This window comes from Pteronotus mesoamericanus, unplaced genomic scaffold, assembly GCF_021234165.1.
Source record: "Pteronotus mesoamericanus isolate MK-2021 breed Mesoamerican mustached bat unplaced genomic scaffold, CSHL_Meso_final contig_50, whole genome shotgun sequence".
Lineage (NCBI taxonomy): Eukaryota > Metazoa > Chordata > Mammalia > Chiroptera > Mormoopidae > Pteronotus > Pteronotus mesoamericanus.
In genome coordinates this window covers 39845849-39872500 of record NW_026555186.1, presented here as the reverse complement: position 1 = coordinate 39872500, position 26652 = coordinate 39845849, and the positions used below count along the sequence as shown (strand labels likewise).

Here is a 26652-nt window from a genome sequence, read left to right as displayed (position 1 = left end):
TTTGATGTCTTGGGCCTCCTAACCCCCTGGTGACATATGGGTATGACAGATACAGTCTGTGAACTCAACAGAGCTTGGCCCAGGTATTTAATGAGATGCTTCTTCTGCTTTCTACTTGAGCTCCCAGATTTCTATAATCCAAAGCCCAAGCTTCTGTGCAGCTCTTTTTCAGGCTCGTGTCATGCAGCTGCTGTTGCTCCAGTTCTACCTGCCTTTTGTTTCCAGTTCACCGCCACAGCAGTTGAGATACTCCCTCATCCACTTGCTTGTGGACCCAGAAAATATTGGGCCCATGGCTTCAGACCAGCTTACCACTTTGTCTTCCTGCTCTATTTCTGATCCAGAGAGGTGTTAATCTCCTTTTATATTTCTTCGTGTTATAGCTTGTCTTTAACTGTGAAGTATACAGAGCAGGGTGGTGGGCAAAACATGCAGCTATAGTGCCATCTCGAGTAGAAGTTTATCAGGTCAATGCAATGGAGTTTTAGCAGAAAGATTCAAAGAGAACATCAAATGCTCTTTGGTAATCTAGATAGTAATTGTTTTCTAAGAATTTTGAATTCAAGGTAAGTGGAGCATATTCAAATGGAGGTGAGTTATAATAGTTTGCTAATAAAATATAAAAGATCAGTCAGACATCAAAGCTGGATATGTAGTTTTTGAAAACACAGAAGTCAAGGAAAAAATAGTTTTAATAACAATAACCTTCAAAGGGCGATACCTACAAACAGGTCAATGAGACAAATCCTTGAATTTCTACTTTTGATGATATAACAGATTTCTCTTCCTATACCATATTTAGCTTAATTGTGACATTTTATGATGCATTCATGATTTTTATTCATTTATTTAACAAATATTAATTATGCTCCTGCTATCCGCTGAGCACTCTGCAAGACACTGGTGATACAGAGATGAAGAATAATGGTCCTTGCTCTAAAAGAATTTGTTATTTATTAAGGAAATCAGCCACACACTCCAAAACAACTCACCACTCCAAGATAAATATTATAATGGCTGTTGGGACAGAGTGCTTTCTTTAAGGGCATAGATGAGACAATGAGTAATTCTTATTGGTGTGGTTTTGTAAAGAGAAAATTCCAAAGGCTTCACAGAAGAGGTAGCATATTGGGAGCTTCCAGAATTTTCATAAAAGAGTGGATAGTATCTTGTTGGAAATGGGGGTCTAGGGGAATGAATTTGTGTTTATCCAGCACATGAGTTTTATTTAGATTATGGGTTTATGTTAGAAAGCTTTGGGGAACTATTGAGGGGTGATAAGCAGTTTCCACCTCTCTCTCATCCACACTCCCCATATAATTTATTAAACACACAGGTTTTATCAATTAATGACGAGGAGTTTAAAGTCGAGAATTCCTTACGGGAATAAAGATGACAGTATCAGGTAGTTTTAGGAAAGAGTAAATCGACTGGAAGAGTCAGAGTGCAGGATAAATAGTAACTAACTTGGGGATGGAAAGATGATCCAAGGTAGATTGTGGAGACTCTTGTATCGTAAGCTAAAAAGACTGGACTTTGCTTTTTGGCAACGAGAGAGAGCATGATAATGCTGGACAGAGAGGCGATCCACTTTACATTTTTGAAATACAGACATCTGAGAAAATGAAATGGAGAAGAAAAAGACTTGAACTAGTGACCAATAAGGAAAATACTGTAGGGGTCCAAGTATGAGGTAATGAGAATTAGATTGAATTGCCATGGGAATACAGAATTAGAAATAGCATAAACATTTTTGTATTAAAAATGGTACAATAGAGCAATGCTTCTGTTAATATTTCATTGCAAGAGAGGTTTCCCTAGTTGAGATACAACAGTGCTGGGAATTTCTGAATTATGTTTAATGCTTGAGGACTATGTTGTTTAGATCAAGTATTGTTTATCTATTGTAACCATGTTGGATCATATCCAAAAGACATAGGAATTATTTAGGCATGAAAAGGATTAGTTCATTATGTTAGGCCCTTATGTTATCATTATTGAAATAGCAAGCACTGGCACTTTCATATAATATAGAAAACAAAACAAATCTTGTCATTTGGGGAAATAAACAATTCTTCCCTTAAGAATATGCATTGTAATAAAATTAATCCTAAATTGAATAAAAGCATAACTTCTGGGAAAATTATATGCCTCATGAAAAAGTAGGGTTTCTACATTAAATAGTTTTCCACTTGAAGAATTTAAGATTAATCCTAACCTTAAACAATATTTCTGCCTACACCATGATTCCATGCTAAATGAGAGAGAATACAGAAGAGGTGGCTAGATACAGCTTTCTTACAAATGACCCCACTAAATAGTATAAAAAAGTCCCTTCTCTTTATACCATGAGGAAAATCTTTTTGTATCTTCCCTAATCTAATTCAGGTGCTAGAAGATTTTTCTTATATTAGAGTGCCTCCTTCTATTATCCTGTTAGTGGAAATATCTATTGAGCCCCCCAGGAATATATGACACACTATTCTAGGGACTTCATGCGTGGTATTGTGCTTAAACTTTGAGAAGCAGTTAAAAATGGAAAGAATTCCTCTCATTCATTTGGCTTTAGATTTGTCAAAGCTTAGAAAAGGGGAGACTCCTCTTCTTTGGCCCAAGAGGGATTCCCCCTTCCTCAACTCATAAAGTTCTCTCTAATATTCCAGTCACTCACACCGTTTTAGAGTGAGTTTTCTCTATGTAGGTGTGTTGTTATTGTTCCTCGTTAAAAAAAAAAAAATCCTAAGAAACTCTAATCTAACAACAAAAAAAGAATCAGATCATAAAAACCTGTTCTAAGTATGATTCAAAGGGAAAAAATGAGCTGCAGTGAAAGCCAATTTGAGCTGGAAAGACTTGCACTCTTAAATAACCAGACATGTGTAGCCACTTATGAAGCTGTCTGATCACATATGTTTTTAAACATCTGTCAGCACAATCAGAACTCCACATGCAAAACACAGCACTCCTGAGCATTATGGAGGTTTGCTTGTGATGAATTCTCAGATCGTGAAACACATGGCTAAATTTCACAGGTTGAACATAAGTTATTACTGCGTAAGTTGAAGGAAACTCTGAGAATAAACTCCCAAAGGCTGTAACTGGAACCAAGAATAAAACCTATGGAGACCTAATGAAAGGGAGATGTCAGGAAGTACCAAGAAGCAGCAGAGACTGGAGACTAGAGCTTCACTTACAGAGCTGAAAGCTCAGTCTAGCTTCATACCTTTTTTAGACAAAAAAATTTTCAGTGACACTTTCCCCACCATTAAACAGTTTCTACCTCCAAAGTACAAATAAGGTCTCCTCCAAACCTGCAGCATTTGTTCTTCCTCTGAAGACATCATCGTATGCTTTCCACTGCGGCTTCACCTGGTAGGCGTGGATGAACACCACAAACACCACCACGAGGCACGTTAAAGGAACAAGGGCTGCGGTGAACAGAGCTGCATAGATATTTGGGATGAAACACCTGAAAGGGAAGAGACAAGATCACTCAGACAACTTCAATGCAAACATCACTGCTTCACACTAACTCTGTGGGCCTCAATGTTAGCAAAAGCACACTTTGGGCTGGTCACATTGAAGTTTTGGTTGAATAGGGGCTGTAGGATTAAATCTAACCCACTGCTTCACTAAATAGGATCCATGAAACATGCATATCCTGAGGTGCTCAGAAAACTTCAAAAAGGTTCTGACCAAAGAAATTTGAGAAATGCATACTTGCTTTTCAGCTCTATCTTCTTGAACTAATGAGACCAAGATCACAATGGGGAATGCATGAGGGAGGTATTGTTTAATGGCAAATCTGAGGATTCCTAGGGCTTGTCATTCCTAAGCTATACATTTCCTGAACAGCCATTAATTCTCTTAAAAATGATGACAACTTTCAACTAGGAAGCTATACTGCTCGATCGCATCTAATGTTACTAGAGGTTATTTCGAACAACGAGATCGAAGGTGAAGTTACATTATTTATTTATATTGGTAACACTGAAATTCTACAAAAATTGGTTTTAGAGATGTAACTGCAAATTTTTACTCATGAGTTATAAAATCCTCTTGTCCTTTACATAAAATTTTTCACCAAAAATGTCAAAATAGAGGTCAACTACCTAAGTTCTAAATATCTAAAACTGTACTTTTGAGGTATTCTTAAAAAAGATACACATCCTACAACCTAAAAGACTATCGTACTTCTAATTACAAGAAATCTTAACAGTAAGAAGTGTTCCTTTAAAATATTTTTCTCAATTTTTCCATTTTTAATGCATAGTACTTGTAAACCTAAATTATAACAGAGTGAAAAATAATGGATTCTGAAGAAAACTCAAGGAAAAACAAACATAACCTGTTTAAAAGAAAACCTCCAAGTCCAAAACATACACAATCAGGGGAAACATCCATCCTTGCAACTTGGGAAAACAGTACCTCAATTTTATGTTTAAAAAGAGACATTATTAAAGATCTTACTCAGGTATTATTTCTAATAAACTGATTTGCTAAATATATTGCTGTTGTAAATAAGAAACATTCCAAGAGACATTTCAACACAAATTCTGCATCTGCAAATATATGTCAGAATGATGAATTTACTGGCTTTTAGGATTTAATTTGGATGGCACAAAGCTGAATCCTTCCCTGTACACTCATGTGTATGTACACCTATCTTCTAGGTAAAAGGCATATGATTAAGTAAAACAAGCAAGTATGAATGATCTTGAATATATTTCTGCACTAAAAGTGGTCATGTTGGCTAGTCATTTCTATGTATATTGGCTTTACATGATTTTTTTTATTGTTTTCATCTGAATTATGGAGTCGCTGCCATAGACTGGCCTAAAGGTGTTTAGACAAATGCACACACTGACGAAGAAACTCACACAAGCTTCACTGCTCTATTTTACCTTGAAAAATGTCATCACAGTATCACCATCTAGTTTTAGGATGTAAAATGGTGGTAGTTACTGAATCTATTCTGAGGTATTCTAGGAGTAACAGACATTTTTTATAGAACGCTAGGGTGTAGATTTGATTCCAACCACATACAACTTTTCAGTGGCTGACCACGTGGGGTTCTCACTTCTCTCTTTGAAGTGCCTTCCTAAAAACTTTCCTTTTTCAGATTTAGAGGGCAATCTTTGAAAACAGAACCGCAACTAATGGTGCACCATCCTGGTAAAAAAATAAAGCAGGCCAAGTGGACTCCCAGGAGGTTGGCACTAACCAGGCATGTCTGCACCGGCTGTCAGGAAGAGGAAATTCCTTCAGTGCTGTTGCTCTTAAAAATCACCTTTGCAGTTCTCCTTGCTCGTACGATCACTCGGCCACCCTGGTGACAAATTATCCAGCCCTGAAGCGATGTCCTCCTCCCCACCCCAACCACAGTTCTTCAGAGCCCCACAGCTCATGGCTTCTCATAAGTACCGGGCTGCTGAGAGGGCCCCAAGTTTGTCCTCCACAAGGTCAACATGGGCGGGTCATTAACGAGGAGGCTTGGGCCCCCAGACCCCATTCCTGCTGGCAGCCCTGCCAGCTCACCTGTCTAGCTCAGGCACTGCAGTCCTGCGGGGTCTCCCCCTCGCCCAGTCCTCTCTAGCTGCGACTCCTTCCCTGTCTCCCTGCAACAAAAACTACCTGCCTTATCATGTACTACCTCTCCTAGGGATCAAGGTGTCAGGCAACTAACCTCAAAAGGGGGGAGAAAAAAAAAGACCCCATCAATCAGAATTTCCTTCAGGCCAAAGGAATAAGACGTGCAGTACATCCAAGTAGTTTGAGGATTAGATCACAGGGAAGTGATGTGGGAGTTAGGAAACTATGAATATCATGTTAGGAAGAATTTCTGAAAAAAGGCTAGGAACACATTCTTGGAAAAAACTGAACATAGTGTAAGCAAGGAGCACACTGAATGTTGTGCACACAGGAGGGCTGTGGAAGCAGCTGATTACCCTGCCCGCAGCTGCTGCTTCAGCGCAGATCTGGCAGTTACCAGCAAATGAGACAAAGACCATGTGGATTTACTTTTAAAAAAAAAGGGCGAAGAGCTGTGTTCCTTGTAATTACCAGCTCATCCAGCTTCAAAGCACTCCGGTGGCCCCTCTCTCTGTTTCAGTGCTGACTGTTCTGTGGGGTTCTTGCAATCACATGACTAACTTTTGCTGTTCCCTTTTAAACTTCCATGGGCAAATTTTCTTTCTTATTATAACCCACAGACTGTCCTAATTTATTTCAAAATCTTGTCAGGACTTCAACATTTTCTCTATTTTTAGCCAGATGAAATAAACAGATACTGTTTCATTACCTTCAGTTTTTCCTCTTCCAAGGGGAGCCTGGAGCATTTACAATGCCTTATGTCACTTTCTAATTTGGTAAGATTATTACTTCCCCTAGGTAGCGCTTTATCTTTATTGAAGTGTTTTCGCTTGCACTATCTAACAAATAAAAAAACAATTATGTTTGTGGCATGGGGTATTTTGGTTTCTTTATTTCTGTGTGAAATAAGCATAAGAAGAAACTCAGAAGCAAAGGAGTCCAGGACAGAAACTCCACGTCCAACTGCTGAAAATATTGGGAGAGACGCTGGGAACTCCCTGTACAAGGGACTGTGACTTGAGTCTGTTTGAATTCTATTTTAAAGAAGTTGAGCTTGGCAAACTGGAGGACTTGAAGACATCCAGGCAGCTGACATCTGGGTTACATAGATAATGAAAAAGGACCCAAGTAGTGGAAGAATAATAAATGTTTATTCCCAGGGCCTTCTTTATAACTAAGTGCTTCTCTTCAATAAGACAATGATAATAGCTATGATTCACAGGCTCAGGTGCCCACCTCCCCTAGGTAGATCTCCTTAAGATTTGGTTAAATGATGGCCTTTAATCAAAAGCTACATTTGTTGCTTCAACCAACTTTGTCTTCTCCACATGGGACAGAAATAAATTTATGAAGACATGAAAGTGAGGAAAAAAAATCACAGTTTGGGATTAAGCAGCCTCAAGGTAGGAAAATACATTCTTTCTGTCCTTCTGCTGTAGTGAACATTAAGATTACATGGCAGGTAAGCCTTACAAAGTGAAATTAAACATTAGGATAATAGGTGGACTTAGAGAGGAAGGAAAGGAAAAAGGTATTTTCCTAAACTAAATTACCTGGATAATGAAGAATATTGTAAATATTACTACTACTATACTTACTACCACCATCACTATGAAAAACCCTAGCAGGGATCATTTATTATGTGCCAGGCATGAAACTCAATCCTTACATGCATTATCATGCATAAATATCACAACAATCCCATTAGCCTCATTGTACACATGGAAAAATGACACCTAAATTACAGAAGGTCAAATTGCTAGTAGCAGAAACAGGTTAATTTGCCTTCACTGCCATGTCTACAAATTTAAAATTATTTCCACAATTCTAGTAAAGACATATTAGAGTTAGTGGTAAACATGCCAGTGTTTTTCTTGAGGAAATGGTCTATAATTTGTTTTTGTTTCTATTTCTCCTAGTGCTTTGCATAAAAAGACCCTTAAGAAATGTGCATTGATTCAACTGATGTTTAGCAGTGTTTGAAAACCACTACTTAAAAAAAAAAGCACAGAAAATTCTGTATTTCAGCTGTGCTCAGTTCAATCAAAATCCAAGCAACATTTCAGTATTTATCATGTACCAGGCACAGCGCTGGATGAGCAAGTGTATACAAAGATGCCTAAGGAATGGTCCCTCACATCAAGCAGATTATATTTACAATAAATATGCAATGCATCAGAAACTAGTCTTCTATACAAAGTGTTGCTCTTTAATCAGCATCATCAGTACTACCTCGGAACCTGTTAAAAATGCAGAATCTCACATCCTATGACATAGCTTCTGAGACCACATTTCAACAAGATCCCCAGGTGTTTCATGTGCACACTGGAATTCTGAGAAATACTCTTCCAGTACAATCTAGTACACATGTCTTCTGGGGACATGATGTAGATTAATGTAATGAACTAATCTTTAAATCTCTTTGGCAGTAAAACCATGGGACTATGTACCCCCAAGGAGAATCAGATAGCACGTGGTGGTCACAGCAGCCTGAAGAACCAGAGAAAAGGAAAAGCAGCAGGAAGCAAAAGGAATAGAGAAGTCTGTCATATTCAGAAGCCTAGGATTAGCAACCTGAGCACTGACTGCAGGAAAGGAGAGAGCAAGCATATAAAGTGAGGAAGGACGCAACAGACCTGCAGACTGGTGGGTTGAAACAAGGGGTGTGCTAGGCTGTGGTGGGTGGGAGGTAAATATTCGGTCCTGCTGCATAGAAACAACCTTTGAAGGACAGTTTCTATGAGTGAGTGCAATAAGCATGCTCTTCAATTGCCCATTCTGCTCAAGGTTTCTGAAAAACATGATCCCAAGAACTATGTATCTCTATCCCCACACCCCAGGCACTGATCACCCTAGCCACTGGCGATCAGCTGTGAGATATATCCCTGACCCAAAGACAGCCATTTTTCTGGCTTTTGCCTACTTGTAACTTAGTGACTCTGCTCTACAAGTTTAGCTGGGTGAATCAGCTTTGAGAATATACTACAGAGAATTGACAGTTGGGCACTACAGCCAATGTAAATTTAGAGCAAACAGCCACCCTAGAGTAAATACACAATGAATATACAGAAGAAATAGACAGAGAAAGTGGGGAGAAAAGGGGCAAGTTAGGAGGAGCCTTCAGATGCTCACATGTGAGAGATTCTGGGATCTCTGAGAGATGAAGTGGGTGGCCTAATGCAAGTTTTCTGAGGTCCAACTGTATCTTATTTCAGCATTTGAATGTTCATGAGAATGCCAGTGGGGTACACAAGCCCTGTTGTTTGAAGTTTTAGTGGGTTTTTACGGGCAACTATAATGGCCATAGTTCCAAGAGTGCTGGTGAATGGGTGATAAAGAAAAAGAGAAAGTGAACACACAACTGTTCTTTAAAACACTGTTGGTTTTCAAGATGTAGCAGAGTATCACCGCTGCACCTGTCAGTTTTAAGGGCTCACTCTACCCAATGGTTAGCTTGACTAACTCTGTGTGTTGACAACTGCCTCAGAAGAAGCCAAAGGGCTGAAAAATGAGAATCAGGCTCACCTTTTAGGGCTTACGATGTATCTATATGCTTACATTACTTGAAAAGTCTGAGCAAAGAAAAATGTGAACAAAAATGAATTAAACATTAAACTGTCTAAAATTTTAAAGTAGTCAGATATACCAAATACTCTCAAATTCAGTCCTGTATTACATATAATTAGTTCTTGGCGAATGAGACAGTTACCTGCATCCAAGGCTCATTAAAAGGTAAAATGTACTTACACATAAATTCCAAAGATGAAGCGTGAACTCATAGAATTAACAGGTTAGAGACAGTTAATAAAAAAAAGTCCAAAAACCATGATACCTCAAATGACCTTTTCTTTTGCTTTTTCTTTATCCAAGAAACTCAAGTCTGAACAATCTGTTCCCTGAACAACATCACGATACTGTTGAAATCAGTCTACACATTTTGCTCCAGGTAAGTTCCAGTGAATCAAGCCCCTTCAGGATTTCAACAGAATGAGGTCAAGCTGACTTGCTATGTTATGCATGCACTAATGCTCCATGATCACGTAAAACAAAATTGTTTGGTATTGAAAAATGTCATTGCCCTCGAGCGCTCAAACGCGTCCTGCTCTTACCCTTTGTTCGCCAAGCCTCTGAAAGAATGGCATTAAATGTTTTTTGAAGAATTATAGCAGTTTTGTATCTGAAGATAGTAAAATTATAGGTTTTTATAATTCATAAAAATATCAATTTATAGAGGTGGGCACAAGAATATAAGATTACTGTCCAAAAAATTTTGCCTTCTGCACCCCCTCTCCACCTGTGTCTGACTTCACGCTTTCACGGGGCACAGGGGGTCTCAGAGTATGGTCAGCAGCCGGAAAGCAGCTTCAGGTGGGGCCAGCCCCTCATCACACAGGCAGCATGTGGTGCTTTCTGATCTTACGTTAATGTTGGAGATGCAATTTTTATTTTTTGTGATTTCAATCTGTGTTTATTCAATGAATTCAAAGCATTTAGGAAAAGCTAAGAAGAAATTGGGGACCGTGTGTCAAATGAGCATAACTGTTACTTCTTTTTTCTGATGAAACCTTTTGTAGGCTTTGAAGTACTCTCCCCCCAAATACTCATGACACACTTGAATTGCCCACGAAAACACAAGAAAGTCAGAAGTGTAGGTTTATGCTGGCAGGAGTGTCACTGTGGGCCACTCTATTAAGGATATAGACATTGTAAGTGGCAAAAATCCTGAAGCAGTGGTGACCATTTCTCACAGGGGCAAAAGTCACTTGGTAGCAGGACAATCTCAATGATAATTATTAACCACCTTTTACTGAACAGTAATCAATCACATTACATTGTACTGGAGATTAGACTCACAGATTCCTCTGGCTTTATGTAAAAGTTGCAAATGCTTCACGAAAACACTTTCTAGAGCATTCCCTGTAGAAGTGTGAGCTCAGTCATTCCACACCTTGTATCATCTATCAGCACATTAACATTGACAGCATGTTGTAATAACTGACATTCCTAAAGGATGACTTGAAATCATTAAGAGATTGTTAATTGTAGTCCTATTGTTTAAAATACTATGTGCTTCCTTGTTCTATTAGCAAAAAATTTAATCTTAAAACCTTGTAAATAACAGGGTTAATTTTTACCTTTTAGAAAACAAGATTAATGTGAGTAGATGAAGTTATATGTCACTAATATTAAGGTCATTATATTAAGTCGGACGTAACATAGTTATGTCTCAGTCCCCACAGCCAGCTGTGTTGCTAAGCCGATCTAAACCTTGATATATTGAATTTTTTATTGAAGACATATTTCAGGATGTTGGTCTTCACTGAGTAATGGGTTAGCAGATCAAAGACGTGTTGTTTTAAGATATCTAAGCACCCTTTTTATGTTCATACTAAGTGGTTGCTAGGGTTGGTCAATGATACTACTATTAATTAGTGTTTATTGAGTATTTGAATATGCCCTGAAATGTTGCAATTAGACTTAAGAAATGTTAAAGGCATAACTGCCTTCCCTGAAGGATTTTGGAACAAGAAAAATGCAATGTAAAATTATGAGAACATTATAAAACCCCATACTACACTACTAACATGTGAGGGATATCTAATAAATGTTAAAAAGGTTTAAAAACATGAACCAAAATACCTGGGGAAAATGAGATAGAGGTCATGACTTAATTTCAGAAAAGGAAAGTAAACTGACTAAAGGCTTTGGAGGTCAAAATTCTATCCAGTCCGTGGGAAATCCCCCGTTTTGATAGATAAACAACACATTTCATTTTCCTTGAAGTCTGGAAATCTGAAGGATTGGCTCATGCCTGAATGTTGAGGAAACAGCATTTTAAAATTTCTTAGCTGGACAGCCCTAAACTAGACGCCAGATAGGTAGATAGAAAGTGTTATTTTTTGCGACTTATGAAAAGATTCTCAAAAGAAAACGATGTTGTCATGGTGGGTCTATGTGTGGGACAAGGGCAAAGTGAGCAGAAGCTTCCTGTTGGGTTAGGATAATACTGCCAAAAACAAGAAGTGCACTGCTAGGAATAAATGCTCTGGAACCATACTATTTGGGTCAATCCCAGATTAGTTCTGTGACATGGGCCAGTATTGAACTTGTTCATACCTCAGTTTCCTAAAAAAATAAAATAAAATGGAGAGAAAAACATCTGCCACAGATGAGTGTAGTGAGAACTGAATGAGTCAATACACATAATACTTTGGGATCAGAGCCTGGCAAGCTGTAGATGCTCAATATAAGATAGCTATGATTATTATTATCACCTATTACTAAGCCCTAAATCCTCTTAATGTATATACAAGACTTAACCTGTGTTACAAAAATAAGAGGAGGAGGGAGGAGTGCCGAACAGTAAGAATTCAGCACTGTCAACTGAGGTAGGCAGGCAGACAGTCTTTTCTCCTGAATTCCTTATCAGCCAGCAGATGTTTAATGTGACTCAACTGTGCACAGAAGATGATGTGCCTGTGTGCACAGCAGCTCTGCATGAGGGGAAGGAGGAAAACTTTCCCTTTGCTGCTTTTCCCCATGACTCATGTGTGTTTCTGCAGAACTAGTTGTTGAGACTTGGTTCCAATTTGAAAAGTGAAGGTAATTACGAGCCATTCAAAAAGAGGCAGGTGATAGTCAAGGAAGTGCAATATAACATGATGGCACCACCCCAGGCTGACAAGCCAGCTTCGCTCAGAAGTGTCAGCAGTGGTGCACTGAGCTGTTGGTGCGGCGGCTTCTTTAGGGACTGGAACTGATAGTTCCTCACCTGCCATACCTCTGTCCTTCTCCCTCCTTCTCCCCCACCAGCAAAGCCTTCTAGGAGAGGGCAAATGGAAGAACAGGCCAATTACTGACAGTTTTCTAGAAGAGGGAGAGTTTTTAGCCTCTTGGAAGCCTGCACTGCACTGGAGGACCCCCAGCGCTGACTGCTAGACGGCAAGGCCTTGCAAATGTTCCCATCAACCTGCGCTGCCTACCTGAGAGATAGCTGTACTTCTTCCTTTCAGTAAAAATTTTTTTCTTCATAGGATCTTAGAACTAGAAGGGATAGTGGAGGTCATCCCATTCTGCCTCCAGTTTTATGGGTAAAAAACCCAAGATGCAAGGTTTGCCGCCGAGAACCTGGTTGTCTAAACTCCTAGGTCAATGCTCTAAATGAGGCTCTGAAGTGTAAATCTGACTCAACAGAAAAATAACACAGAGTATTTTCAGGGGCCATATTGCGCTAATTTAAAAGTCTGCTTTTTAGGCAATGTCTCCAGTGTTTCATTTTTACATTGCCTCTGACTCCCCAAGAGCAGGGACCACTGAACATGCACACTTCCAAATGCAACACTCGATAGCAATCATCCAGGCAGCGCAGACCACACATTCCTCCATGAATGTTTTCAGCGACATCCCATTAAAATGTTTACAAAACATAAAAGTTCATACAAAAGAATCAATTTCATTCACTTAGGGATATAACAAAGAAATTTGGAAAAGACAATGAATCCAACATGGCATTCTGTCATTCATAAGCCCCCCTCCCACTGAGGCCCTTTTCCTTCTCTGAAAAAAATTTGGCTTCAGTTGAATCAATGCTTTATCATAAGGAATTTATTTTTGAAAACAGGATGTTCCTGTTATTTTCAAGTCCTGTAGTTTCAACAACAGGATTTCAAGGCAGTAAAATAAAATGGAAACAGCAGAGTGATGGTAACTTCTGAGGATAATCATGAATGTGTGAAAAAATTCAGTTGGTACAAAATTGCTTTAAAACTTTAAGGCTATCTTCTTCATGAACTTTCTTAATTTCTTCTGATTGAAAAATAAATACCATGATCTAATAATAAACAGTTAAGACTTTTGGCTCAGGTTCTTAATTGTAGCCAAACTTCTTCTTCTTCTTTTTTTTTTGATATGTTTATTGATTTGTTTATTGATTTCTGAGAACAAGGAAGGAGGGGAGAGAGAGAGAGAGAGAAAAAGTGGTGGGGGGGGGAGAGAGAGAGAGAGGCATCGATATGAGAGAGACACATTGACTGGTTACCTCCCATACACATGCCCCAACAGGGGATCAAACCCACAATCTAGGTACGTGCCCTGACCGGGGATTGAATCTAGAACCTTTTGGTGTAAGGGATGATGCTCCAATCAAACCAACCACCCAGCCAGGGCAGGCCAAACTTCTTCACTGTAGAGCTTGGCTAATGTCTTCACACACTCCCCTATATTGTGGAATACTAGTTTCTTTTCTTTCTTTTTCTCTCTTACTTTAAAGGTTTAATATGCCCAAAATAGAAATAATTTTTAAAGCATGCTGAAAATTCAGGAGTGTGATATTCATGCTATTTGGGAAGGTATCATGTACTTTTAGATGATAACATCTTATCCAATGTCAGGTCAGTACTATTCTTCATAACTCACTGGAGGTCTATCGCTCAGGTATGTGGAGAGAAGTCAGGAGAAATCATTTCCTCTCAAATGCCTGCTTAAAGAGTCTTCTGCCTGCCATCACCAAGAACAGATACCAATCTTACTGGGTTTGATTATAGGTTGTAATGCATCAAAACCCACTACTGTCTGGAACATTCTAAACTGAAGACAGAATATGACAATTTCACAAAACAGAGAGTGAGAAAGGGAAGTGCTTACAGATATGGACTCTCAACCAGAATAAGCCTGGCTTTGAACTTTGGCCCTGATATTACAATAGCTATGTAATAGGGGGCAGTGATGTTACCTCTCTAAGCCTCAGTACACTTGCCTATAAAATATGAATAAAATCTATTTTTTTCATAAATGTGTTGTGAGAATTAAATGAAATTAATCTGATTAAAATCCTAGTGCCTAGCAAGTAGGACTCAATAAAGGATAGCTATTACTATTCACAGTAGCATTTCCATTTGTTTTTTAAGATTTTATTTATTTATTCAGAGAGAGGGGAAATTAGGGAGAAAGAAAGGGAGAGAAACATTGATGCAAGAAACATCTGTCAGTTGCCTCCTGCACACCCCCAACCGGGAACCAGGCCTGCAACCCAGGCATGTGCCCTGACTGGGAACTGAACCAGTGGCCTTTTGCTTCACAGGATCATGGCCAACCAACTGAGCCATGTAGGCCAGAGCCACATGCATTGGTTTAATTACTTTGCTGAGACAGTATAATGCTTACTCAGGAATAGAAATTATACATGGCATTTAACTGTATTCATATTCCATTTAATAGGATACCAAATATTTGGTTAACATCATTGATTTCCTGCAACAGGAAGCTTATCCAAAAAATCTCCATCACCTCTAACCAAGCGTCTAAGACCATTTCTGAGGAGAGCAAGCATTTCCTTGAACATCCATAGCAGTGACTTAAATGTGAAAGCTCTGGGTCAATGTTGAGTCATTTGAAAGCAAGAAAGATACAGAATCTTTTAAATATATGTTTTTAACTCTCCATTTAGTTCTGTCAAGGTGGCCCAAATTTAACTCTAAATCTCAGATTTAAAATCACAGCAATGCGAGGTGTGATTAAGTCTTGATGTCAGGATGCAGTTTACTTCCCTGCTCAGTGCTCAAGAGCATGTTTCTCAGAGGTTGCTCTTTTGAAGGGTAAGGGAACACACGCCATCTCAGTGGCCTCCTCTACTGTGTCTAAGCTGTATTTTCATAGCCATCTTATGGTACTTGGAATCCTGAAGATATTTTTCTTTCGCAGTTGAGGCCACTGTGTGTGTTAGGGGTTGCTACCCTGCTACTTCATCATCTCCGTAGCAGTAAATTAACATCTTCATGATGGTTCCCCAACACCCCCCCTGCCGCCCTGCCTATTTCCCTTGTCACCAAAAAAAGAAATGCTTATTCATTACTTCTATAAAATACTAAAGTTGAACTGATGTTCCCTAAAGATTTCTAAGTAGCTGATAAAGCCATATACTCTATATAATATAAACTGAAAATAAACTAAGATTGAACCAGGAGTGGGGTAGTAAAATACTATTTGCTAAGAAAAAAAAATGACTATACCTTCATCCTAGTTGGCTTTCTCTTAGCAGGTGTTTCAGAGTTACACACACACACACACACACACAAACACACATGCGCTCGCATGCACTAAATGAAATAGGGGCAATAAATCAGGCAAGCTCAGGGTGGCCGCATAGCAGTCCTGACAAGCTCAGTGACCAAAAGGAACCAGGCAGGATGGTCTGATCATAAATCCCTGACTGGGTAGTCTATGGCAGGTGGTCATGTCCCAGGCCTGGAGCTTCCTTAGCAAAGGCCAATCTTTACCTTAAGTGACACCTATCCACTGTTCTTATGCATAGGATAATACGCCTTTGAAATGTCAGAGTGATTTTATTTTCTAGACCCCTCACAGGCACAACCACAGACACCAGAGCACAGGATCCCTTGTTGCTATCTTGTTCCCCACATACCATCTCTATGGGCTGTAAATGTTAAATGTTAACTATCCTGTACCCAACAATGTAAAAGAAGGTATGTGTTTTTCCACTTTGCTTTATATCCAATCCCAGAGATTTCCCTGCTTTGCTTTCTCCTGCCTACTTCACCTACCATCAGTAGGTGAACCTACCTTATGTTCTCTCTTCTGATTCCAAATGCACACAAGGAAATGCAAAACTGCCACTCTTGAGGGCATTTTCTCAGTACGCCGAGATTTTGCTTTTAGGCATGTCTTCAAAATTTTGGTTCAAACAAACTCTTGCAAAACTTTTTTATATGCAGGATATTCTTTCATCAACAAATATATACCACTCTTATATAATAGTTCAAGAGAAGTACAACTCCTGCCAATATGAGAACAGCATGGCTACTGTGTCACATAATTCACCATATCATATTCTTGATCTTATGTTTATAGGAAACTCAGTATTGATTTTCATATGACTGCTGTTCATTAATTTATCATGCATTTATTAAGCAACAATGTACATGCTACTTGCTATGTTCTGGGCATATGTGATGAGTAAGTCATGCCTCCTGACCTGGAGATCATCAGAGTCTAGTGTGAAAGTGAGGCTCATACAAAGTCTTAATGCGATGTGTTAAGTGGCACAGTATGACCGGCTGGAGCATGGTGGGAGCTCACGGGAAACAGTGAGGTATTATGGGTGGGGAAGGTGGACAGTGAGATAATTTTTGCCAATAAAGAAAGAAGATGAGGATTCAGAATGACATTTGTTACTTAAGTGGCCTGATAAGAAAATGATTTGAACCATCCGGGAGAGCCATACTCCCTTTTCCAGACAATGGCAAAAAAAAGGAGGGGGTGGGGCAAGGCTCAAACATTTCTCAGCTTTGTTTCCTGTCGGTTCAGGAATCATCTGGGTTCTTAAAAGGGGAAGCATGACTTGAGACTTTCAGGAAGGTAACATAATTATGATTAATCTTTGTTCTTCCCCTGGGGCTATAAAAATTTCAAGGACAAAGATTTGTGCATATGCTTTGATTTTGGGGGTAAGAATAAGAACTAATAGCCACACAGAATTATATGACAGGCTTAACTGGTCTAATGATAAGTGGACTGTGTATTTTACTAACTTTAGGAAAAAAGGCCCAAGGGGAAAGGGGACACATCATTTCACACCCCTTCAAGTACAGTCTGTGTGAAGGATAATTATGGAGGAAAGCTCAGGAGAGCTCTCCCATAAGAATTTCAAAGGAGCTTTAATTTAGACAATCCCGAAATCACAGCTGCATCAGGGATGAAGAAGTCACTGAATCAATGCTCTCTTCTCTAGACCTTTCAACTCAATAAAAATGACAATGCAAAAGAGGCCACATACTAAATGACAACCTCAGCAGAGGCCTTCACGGGAGCCTTACAAACTCAAAGCCCTGAAGTGACACAAGGGGTGGCCTGAAGTCAAAACTTTCTAAATAAAAGCAGTTCATGGTGGGTACTCCTAGGCCAGTGTTTTTCTGTAACAAAGGTTAATCTTTACTAATTGAGCCTGTCTTTTGTCTTTTTTCTTTCTTTGCATCTGTGATAACATACCTTAGGAATATCAAAGTAATTTCCCTTTTTCTGGACCACTCAAAGCACAACCACTACAACAGAGCAGAGACCACAGATCCTTTCATTGTCGTTATTATCATGTTAATTGTTAACTGTTAACTACCCTATATCTATAAATGTAAAAGGAGTATGTATCTATTCATTTTACTTTTTATCCAATCCCAGCGGTTCCCCTACTTTGCTTTCTCTCCTTCCTTAATCTATCTATCACCAATGGATTTCATGTAACCCCTTTAAGTCTTTCCATTTGATTCTGACATATAAAATAAGTGGTGAAACTGTCATTTTCTAGAGCATTTCCTCAATCCATCAAGATTTTGCTTCCTGGCAAATATTGCCTGTTTGGCTCAAATAAACTCCTAAAAATTCTTACAGGTTTAGATGTTTCTTACACTGACCACAAGATATGGTTAAAGCTGAGTGGAGGGGGCTTGGGAAGTAGCGTAGATGTAAAATAATTCACCACTCCTCAAAAAATTCCACTCTCCTCTATTAGCCTGAAGCTAATTAAAACCTAACAACTAAGGGGAGCACTAATATTGAATAAAAATAGCAAACCAGAACTCACTGAAGAAATAATATGTCTGGAACACAAAGAGGCCTTTAGCACTGCTTTTCCTCCTATCTTTTCAATGTAAATGTGTCTTTTATTGTTAAATTAAAAATCTTCCCCAACTGGAACTGGACTCTGACTGATGTAGATTATCTTTAACAAGACACAAGATATTTAAAATGCTAGGTCCAAGAGCTAGACTCTACTGATAGCTCAACAGCAACACAGCCATTAATTAGTATGTTGAAATTTCGTAAAAAATATGGCATATCTTCTCCTGTATTTCAATGCTTTCAACAAAAACAGAGCATAAAACACTACAATCCATCCATTAAATGCTAATACAATGCAATTTTGGACAGCTAGATTCTAAGATGCATTTTTTTGAGGAGAAAGTTTCAAGAAAATACAGAGGCTGTCAGGCCATCATAGATGCTAAATAAAATCAGGTGTCTTACTGTTTTTGCCTCCTTTCTTTAGTCCTCGTAAAAACTCACTTCAGAGACCCTGACACTAACATCTGCATTTGCTGAGAGTTCCAAGTGAGGCACTGTCTCGAGCCTGCTTTGAGATTAATTTTAAAAAAAGATAGCCAAGCCAAAATTTCTTTCTACAGTTTAGGTATAATCATTATCAAACAGCGCCAAGGTAATGGTCAAATAAAGTCTCTAGTAGGTCTCAGTTTATAGTTATGTGAAATGTTTAAGATATTCTTTCATATTTTATATGAATGAAAACAACTTTTTATCAGCCAAACATAAGGCCAATTGCTAATGAAATCATAATGATGTTCTCATCTTTGTTAAAAATCCACTCATTATAAAAACTAGGATGCTGACTATAATTTTTAGAAGTTGAACACATGTAAAACATGTATTTAATCAGTTATCTCCCAATTTATGACTTGAAATTCATATATTTAAAAAGCCAGGTTTGGCATTTCAGGGTCCCATATGAGCCCTCTCAGGGTTTTGGGATTTCATATCCCACAGAGGTGTGTTGGGTATTTTTGCATGCAATTTTTAGTTTAATGCTCATGACAAATCCACATGGCAAGCACTATTATCTCCATTCCTTTATTTAATGAGTATTTATTGAGTATCCATTGAATTCCAGAGACTGTCCAAGGCTCCAGGTCAGAGCTGGGAACCGACCCCACAGCAGAGCCCTTGCCCTCAGGAAGGACGCACACTGGTGGATACTGCTTTTTCTTAATTCCTCTAAGTATAATCCGATCCGAAGCTGTTTTAAAGACATTGAAAAGTAAAACTGCTTCTTAGACTACAGCTAAAAGCTGACATAGATAACCGAGAGACATAAAATAAGAAATAATACAAATAAATAAATAAATAAAGCTATATACTATATCTGATGGTAATAAGGTTGTGACAGAAGATAATATAGGACAAGAAAGCTACGAAGTGCTGAAAACTGCTCATTTTATGTGAGAGGGTCAGAGAGGTAAAAAGTCCGTTAAGAAGCAAAACTGAGATCTGAGGTTTTCTATGACTTAATCAGCAAGGTAGACCACAGACATCTCTTTCAGAACAACAAGAAAATATATTAATCCTCTAGTGTTATTATCAACATGCTTTTGTCCCCCGAAGATTAATGCTAGTCTTGAAATGGCAGGATACCACCCAATCAATACCTTTATTTCTTATAAAGGTAAAAAAATCTGATCACTTTATCTGTAATATATAAAGATGTTCATTGGCACCATGTGTACCGAAATTAGTATGATTCATTATTTTTCGAATTCCTCATCAGCAGGATCTCCATGAAAACGTAGGGATTCTCCCTGGCAGGGTAACACCGGACTTATGTCAGCAAAATAGTTGCACTGGGTACTTGAGAAGTTTCTAGTAGTTTTTATGAGGTATTTCTAGACTTCATATACTGGTATCTTTTTTCTTACTTATACCTAGTTTATTCCTCTTGCCTAGGAGGATTTTCTTTTCAAAAATAAACAAAAGATACTGGTGATTCAAACTTTAAATTTGCTTGATTTTTTCTGTCTCATTAGAATCCACTTCATTTGATTATCGTCATCCCTTCGTTACAAGTCTGAATTAACATATAGGGCAACAAGAGTCCAGTGTGACCATTTAATGTAGTATGCATGCATTTATTAGATTGGCCAAAACGTTCATTTAGCTTTTCTCCAAACAATGGCTTCTAGTGCTTAGTTGTCTTTAACCTTATTTGAAACAATTTTGTTAGACTGTTTTGTGACAGCTGTCATACAGCGTGCATTTAAAAAAAAAACTTATCGAAACTGGTGAAATTTTGTTAAGCCATTTTAATATTGAAGATGGGAGAAAATATGCATTTTCAGTGTATTATGCTTTATTATTCCAAGAAACATAAAAAGGCAACTGAAATGCAAAAAAAGATTTGTGCGGTGTATGGAGAAGGTGCTGTGGCTGATCGAACATGTCAAAAGTGGTTTGCAAAGTTTCTTGGTTCTGGTGACATTTTGGCCATATAATTCTTTGCTGTGGGGCTGACTTATGCTTTGGAAGATGTTTAGCATCACCCCTGGCCTCTACCCTCTAGAAGTCAGTAGTGGGAGATAGCCAACATACTCAAAATATCAAAATCAATAAAGTTTTTGATGAAAATGAAAAATGTGCCTTTTATTTTTCAGAAAACAATGGACTTTTTGGCCAACCTAACACTTATTTATTTATTTCAAATGGGCTGCTCCATTCCAAGTGACCATTATAAAAGTATAAAAATAAGATTTAAAAAAATGTTTGAATAATTTGCCGTGCTCCTAAGTGGAAAAGGTCCACTCATCCTAGACTTCATAATTTCTCCAAAAGGAAGAAACATCCTAGGTCATCAAGCAATGCATTTAAATAGACAGTAGACCAGACAGATCCATAGCAAACATGTGAATTTTAAAAATCACACTCAGGCAACATTGAGCATGTAAGAGTACATGGGTTAGAAAAAAGTTAAAAGTACTAAGCACTTCAGTTCCCCAAAACTCCAATTTCCACCTGCACTGGCACTACAAGTGATGTGTCATCATCTCAAAACATTATCCTGATCTAAATAATAGAAATTTATACGTAGCCATTATTGCTAATTTTCAATACATAACAAATCATTACAGTGTCCTTTATTTAGGGCACCATCTCAATTATTTTATAAATATTAAAAATAGAAAACAAACTTTGAAAGTCTTTTAAAGATCTGCCTGTAATTTCCTCTAACCCAATTTGCCGTCTACATTCTTCAGCATTTCTCACCAATTACTCTTAACAGTTTGATAAAGGGGGTTGCAGTATTACCATATGCTTTAACATAGAAAACAAGATGAGAACAATTTAATTATTATTTGCTACTAAGGTCTGTGGGGATAAACCAGGGTTGTGTCATGGTAACTCCATGGTAAATGAGAAAGGTTTAATGGTTTATCCATGATAGAAGACACTGCCATCTTTGTGTGAAAAAAACATCTCAAATCTTTAAATGTGTACCATTTTCTTTCTCCGTTTCAAGTGAATGTTAAACATCGTCTATATTTAAAACAAAATTGACTTCGAGAACTGGAACTGAAAGTTCGGGCTTACATACTGAATCGCTACAGTCACTCTTAAGTGTTGGGTATGAGCACAGTATTCTTCAATTCACTAGAAATAAAATGCAAAGCAGGATCTAGTTCATTTTGGAGCAATTGTGATTATTTTGTACTCTGGAGGGTTGTGATGTAAAGATTTGTATCTATACAAAGGCATTCTAATGTAAATACACTTTTGTAATAATTTCTTCATATATCCAGCCATCAAAAAATTGCTAAGCGCCTGTACCTACTATGTACACACCAGGCACTGTTCCAGATTTTTGGGATACAGTGCTACACAACAGACCTTAGAAAGATGAAATAAATATAATACTCGGTGGCGATCAGGGCTATAAAGCAGCGAATAGGAATAGAGAGCGAAAAAGATAGTCAGGAAAGACCTCTCTGAGGAGTGACATTTGAGGTAAGGGAGTGAGCCATGCAAAGGTCTGAAAGAAGATCATTCCAGATAGAAGGTACAAGTGCAAAGACTTTGAGATAGGAACAGCTGTAAAAATATCTAACACGTAAGTGTTATTTACTAAGTGCTAAGCACTCTTCTCTGTAGCAGAAGAGTAGGATGAACAGAGTAACTCACTTAATCCTCACAGCAATCTTGATTCAAGGTGCAGAGAGGTTAAATAACTTGTTCAAGGTTAAACTCTAGGAAAAGGCAGAACCAGAATTTGAACCTAAGCAGTTGGCCTGGCTCCCAAGTCTCCTTCTCTAGCCACTTAAACACACTGTCTCTCTAAACAAAAGGGACGTGTGAGCTGGGCACTGAGTAATGTCTCCTTACAAAAGTTGTAGCGAGAACTTTTGGAGCTTCAAAGAGGTTTGCCATCAAGAGAAAAGGATATAAGTTTTGATGTAAAAAAAATTAAGATTTATTAACTTGAGTCAATATAAAACTTAACAGAAACCTATCTGGAATAGAGAGTCCTCTGGAAAAATAATGAACAGAGCTCAATTCGTGTCCAGGCTATGGAGAACTCTACTGTTTTAAAGCCTAGAACATACCATTGATTTACTTGTTTGTTGCATCTGAAATAATGAAGCGGAGATGGAACTTTGGTGCTTTTGCTCCTAAGCGTTACATCTGGTTGTCTAAGACGGCGAGCAGGAGATTCCAGATACACACTGCGTGGAGGATAAAAACCACCATACAAGGCACAGGCTGTTGCTGAGCACACATTAATAAAAATGGGGTTCCTATTGACTCAAACTATAGCTTGTTTGTTCTCTTGAGAAAGAAAGAAAAAAGAGCCAGAAATCAAGTTTTAAGGATTTCAGTAAAGAATTGGAGCAAAACCAGTGAGCCCTTTCAGCGCCCTGAATCACAGGCAAAACCACCACTGAGGCTGCTTCTTCGGGGGCCTCCCATTTGTGGGTCTACCAGTACAAGTCTGCTAAAGCTTTGACATCTGTCACTTTAGAACTGCACAAAGGAAACAGGACGGAGATTGTGTGCTAATATGTAGGGTATTTTTTCTAAAGACTGAATTTTTCTTTTTCTAATTCTAAATTTCATTCGGATTAAATGATCCTGATTTAATATTTAAAGATGGCTTTCTGCAATGTGATTGGCTAAAAATAAAGTGTACCAGCCTTAGGCAATGAAACATTTGCTTTAACATCCAGGCAGTCGACACTCGTGTTGTGATGTCCCAATGAGTACCTCTGGCCCAACTGTGGATTAAATAAACCAGTTTACTTCATGGCCACAGAAAAGTGTTTTTTTTCTATATACTGACTGTACTGATACTTCTAATTCATTGTTATTTATGGTGACTCCCAACTGTATGACTTCTGGATATTTTTATTATTTAAAATAGAAAAAGACTGTAGCAAAGCACAGTGCTTTTATACTGCATTAACTACTCAACCGATGTCAGAGACACTTGGGCAGAGTTTGGTGAGTTCATCTTTGAATTGGATGAGCCTACCTTCCAGTGTCAACAGTGTATGGATCAGAGTAATTAGATCACAAGTCAGTCAGTAAAACTAAGTGTCTCAAGCTTAAAACCTGTGTGAAACAGTTAAATATCTTCCAAATTTCTCCATCCTTAAAACTATTTCCTAACAGAGAGCTAATTTTAATCAAATCACCTATGTTCATAAGGTGTTCCTTATACAAAAGGAAAGGGAAAACAGACAAACCAAGCACATACTCATTTGCATGTGTTGGGTTTGCTTTCTGAGCATGGAGGGGAGGTGGGGCAGGGAGAGTAATGGGGGAAGAGAGGGACAATAGTAACTGAGCAACAGTAACAAAGCTTTAAAAAAAGAAAATTGCAAATCAGTGTAATTTCATAATTATATTAAGGCAGAGATTGTATCAACCAACTGAAATTAATAATTAAGATCTGGCCTCCAAAATCTTTCCTCTGGCTTCAGGAATTTTTTCTCTTTCAAGTAGGTTCTGGCCCACGTTGTACCATAAAGAAGTTGTTTTACATTGGGCAAGGACTCAATCTCCCTATCACTTAAATAATGAGGTAACTAGAGAAGGAGAGGTTACGTAGAAAATGGGCCTTTCATTTCTTTGCTGAACCTAAATTCTATCGCTCAATTCCATTTTGACCTGGATTAAATATTAAGTCTACTCATAAAGGTGGTATACCATGTGTTTTTTATCTAGTATAGCTTATGATATTAATAAACTTCATCTTTCATAATTACTGCTAAAATGAACTCTTAGTTGATAGCAATAATAGATGGAGACAATGGATCAGATGATCTAAAACTGCAGATAACTGAAAATTATATCAGTATCATATGGTCATTTATCTTTTACTTGTATTAACAGCATACCTGGCTTTTTGTCACTGAAAACATGGTAGCTAGAAAGATGGCGGTCTAGGATTTTGCTATGCATGATGACAGCACCAGCATAAATATATTTGTTCAGTAGATATACAAAACATATTCCACTCACAGATAATAAAAAATTGAGTGTATATACAAATTAACACCAGCACACATTCAGTCAGTGAATATTTTAGAGTCTTATGCTCCAGCCCTTAAGATGCAAAATCACATAGCATGTGATTCATGTCCCTAGGAAGCCTGTATTCATCTAGCTGGTCACTGGCTCTGAGCAGCATAGGGCCCCCAGAAGGCAAACATGAGAAGGTGCTCTCTTTTAAAAGGTTCTGCAGAAGGCTCCTAATTCATTGCAACACTTTGTAACTATCAGTTAAAAATTTCCTTATCTCTAATCCAAATATTTCATGATTCTATTCAAACTTTACATCTATCATCCTCTTAAAATGCTTTATTTTGCATAGGCAAAGCACTACATACAGAATTATTCATTTTTAAATTTTATTTTCTTCCCATTACTCATCTTTATAGAACTCTTCTGAATCCTTTCCAGCTGGACAGTCAATGCTTCATCCTCCGGCCACACTGATTGGTCCAGAGATGAGTAACGATCCAAACAGAGTCTTCCCTGTGTTCGCGGGCGGAAAGCAATATGCTTTTCCACTGGGAAACCAGAAGGACCACAGAGGCTAACAGCTGCGAGTGGCCTCTTCCCACCTTATGGAGAAAATCTGCTCAATTATGAAAATAACAAAGGCACTTAGAGGTGAGTCATGGACCCTATGACATTTTTGTGTTTGGAGCTGCCTGAATTCTACCCTGCTCTGAAGGTTTTTATATAAATGAGTTACACGTTTTCTTATGCTAGTTTGATTTGGGTTTTTGTCAATGATTTTAAATACTCCAAAAAAAAAATGCTCCTAGGAGTTCCTTAATTCTAAATAACTTACACAGTGTGGACATCAGGTTCATGGCATATCTGATATGGCTGTGTATCTGCTATACTATCAGAATGTCCGTGGGCAGTGAGACAGCATGAGGAAGGAACATAAATCTCAGAATTAACACATTGGGAATTTACGGAGTATTGATGCTGGCATTCTACCCTAATTTAAACTGTACAGTTTAGGAGGAATCCTACTGGTAGGAAAATCTGAAGTTATTTTTTTTTTTAACCAACTGATAGCAAAAGGTCATTCTTTCTTCAATGAATTCAAGCAAAAAGAACTACCTATTGAGATTAGGAGGTATGTGTGACATCTCAATTCCCTACAGCTCATCATTCATCTGCACCAAAGTTAGTTCTTAGAGCTCTGAAGAGAATCAGATTCCTTATGTGTATATATCTAAAATGCTTGCTGTCACTGAAATAGAAGTGAATTTATGAGATAAATCCCCAAGAGGCTAGTTAATTCCTTCTAGGCGTTCTGCCTGTGCAGTTGCCCATGCCAGAAATCTGAGAATCATCCATGACTTTCTTTTTCTCCCTCTAAATCAAATCAATCACCAAGGCCTGACAACTGTATGAATATTTTTTTGAATCCATTCATTTCTCTTCATCTACGCTGCCACTGTCTATATAGACCAGATCACTATCACCTCTTGCCTGGCTTATGGTAATAAACTTTGAACTCCACTGTCAACATTTATTTATTCCCTTACAACACTTTTCTTATAAAATGAGTGTGTGGGGGGGAGGGGCTTTTAAAATGCAAATAAAATAAGGGCACTCGCTCTTTTTAATCCTTCAGTGACTGCGCATTGTCATCAGGTTCAAGTCCAAAATCCAATCTGGTCCCTGCTTGTCTTACTCTGATCTAGTAATATTGGCCTTCTTGCTCCTCCAATAATGCAGGCTTCCTTCATCTGGTAGGATTATCCTTCTACTCAGAGTATTATATTCCCTGCTCTTAACCTGGTAATTTCTGCTACTATGTTAGTTCTTGTTTTTAAGTGTTACTTCCTCAGGAACACCTTCTTTGACATCACAAACTAGATCAAGTCTCTCCAATATACAATTTCAAAAATCCATTTGATTTCCTCTGGTATTATTTATCCAAATTGCAATTAATCATGTTAAGGG

At 38.1% G+C, this 26652-nt stretch overlaps 1 protein-coding gene across 1 annotated transcript in view; it reads right to left on the bottom strand.

The window, feature by feature from the left end:
* Nucleotides 1-26652, bottom strand: part of ADGRV1 (adhesion G protein-coupled receptor V1) — a 507230-nt gene that overhangs the window by 74247 nt on the left and 406331 nt on the right. The window contains exon 86 of the mRNA XM_054578596.1: nucleotides 3312-3469. Coding sequence (XP_054434571.1) covers nucleotides 3312-3469 — 158 coding nt within the window. The remainder of the gene's footprint in view (nucleotides 1-3311; nucleotides 3470-26652) is intronic.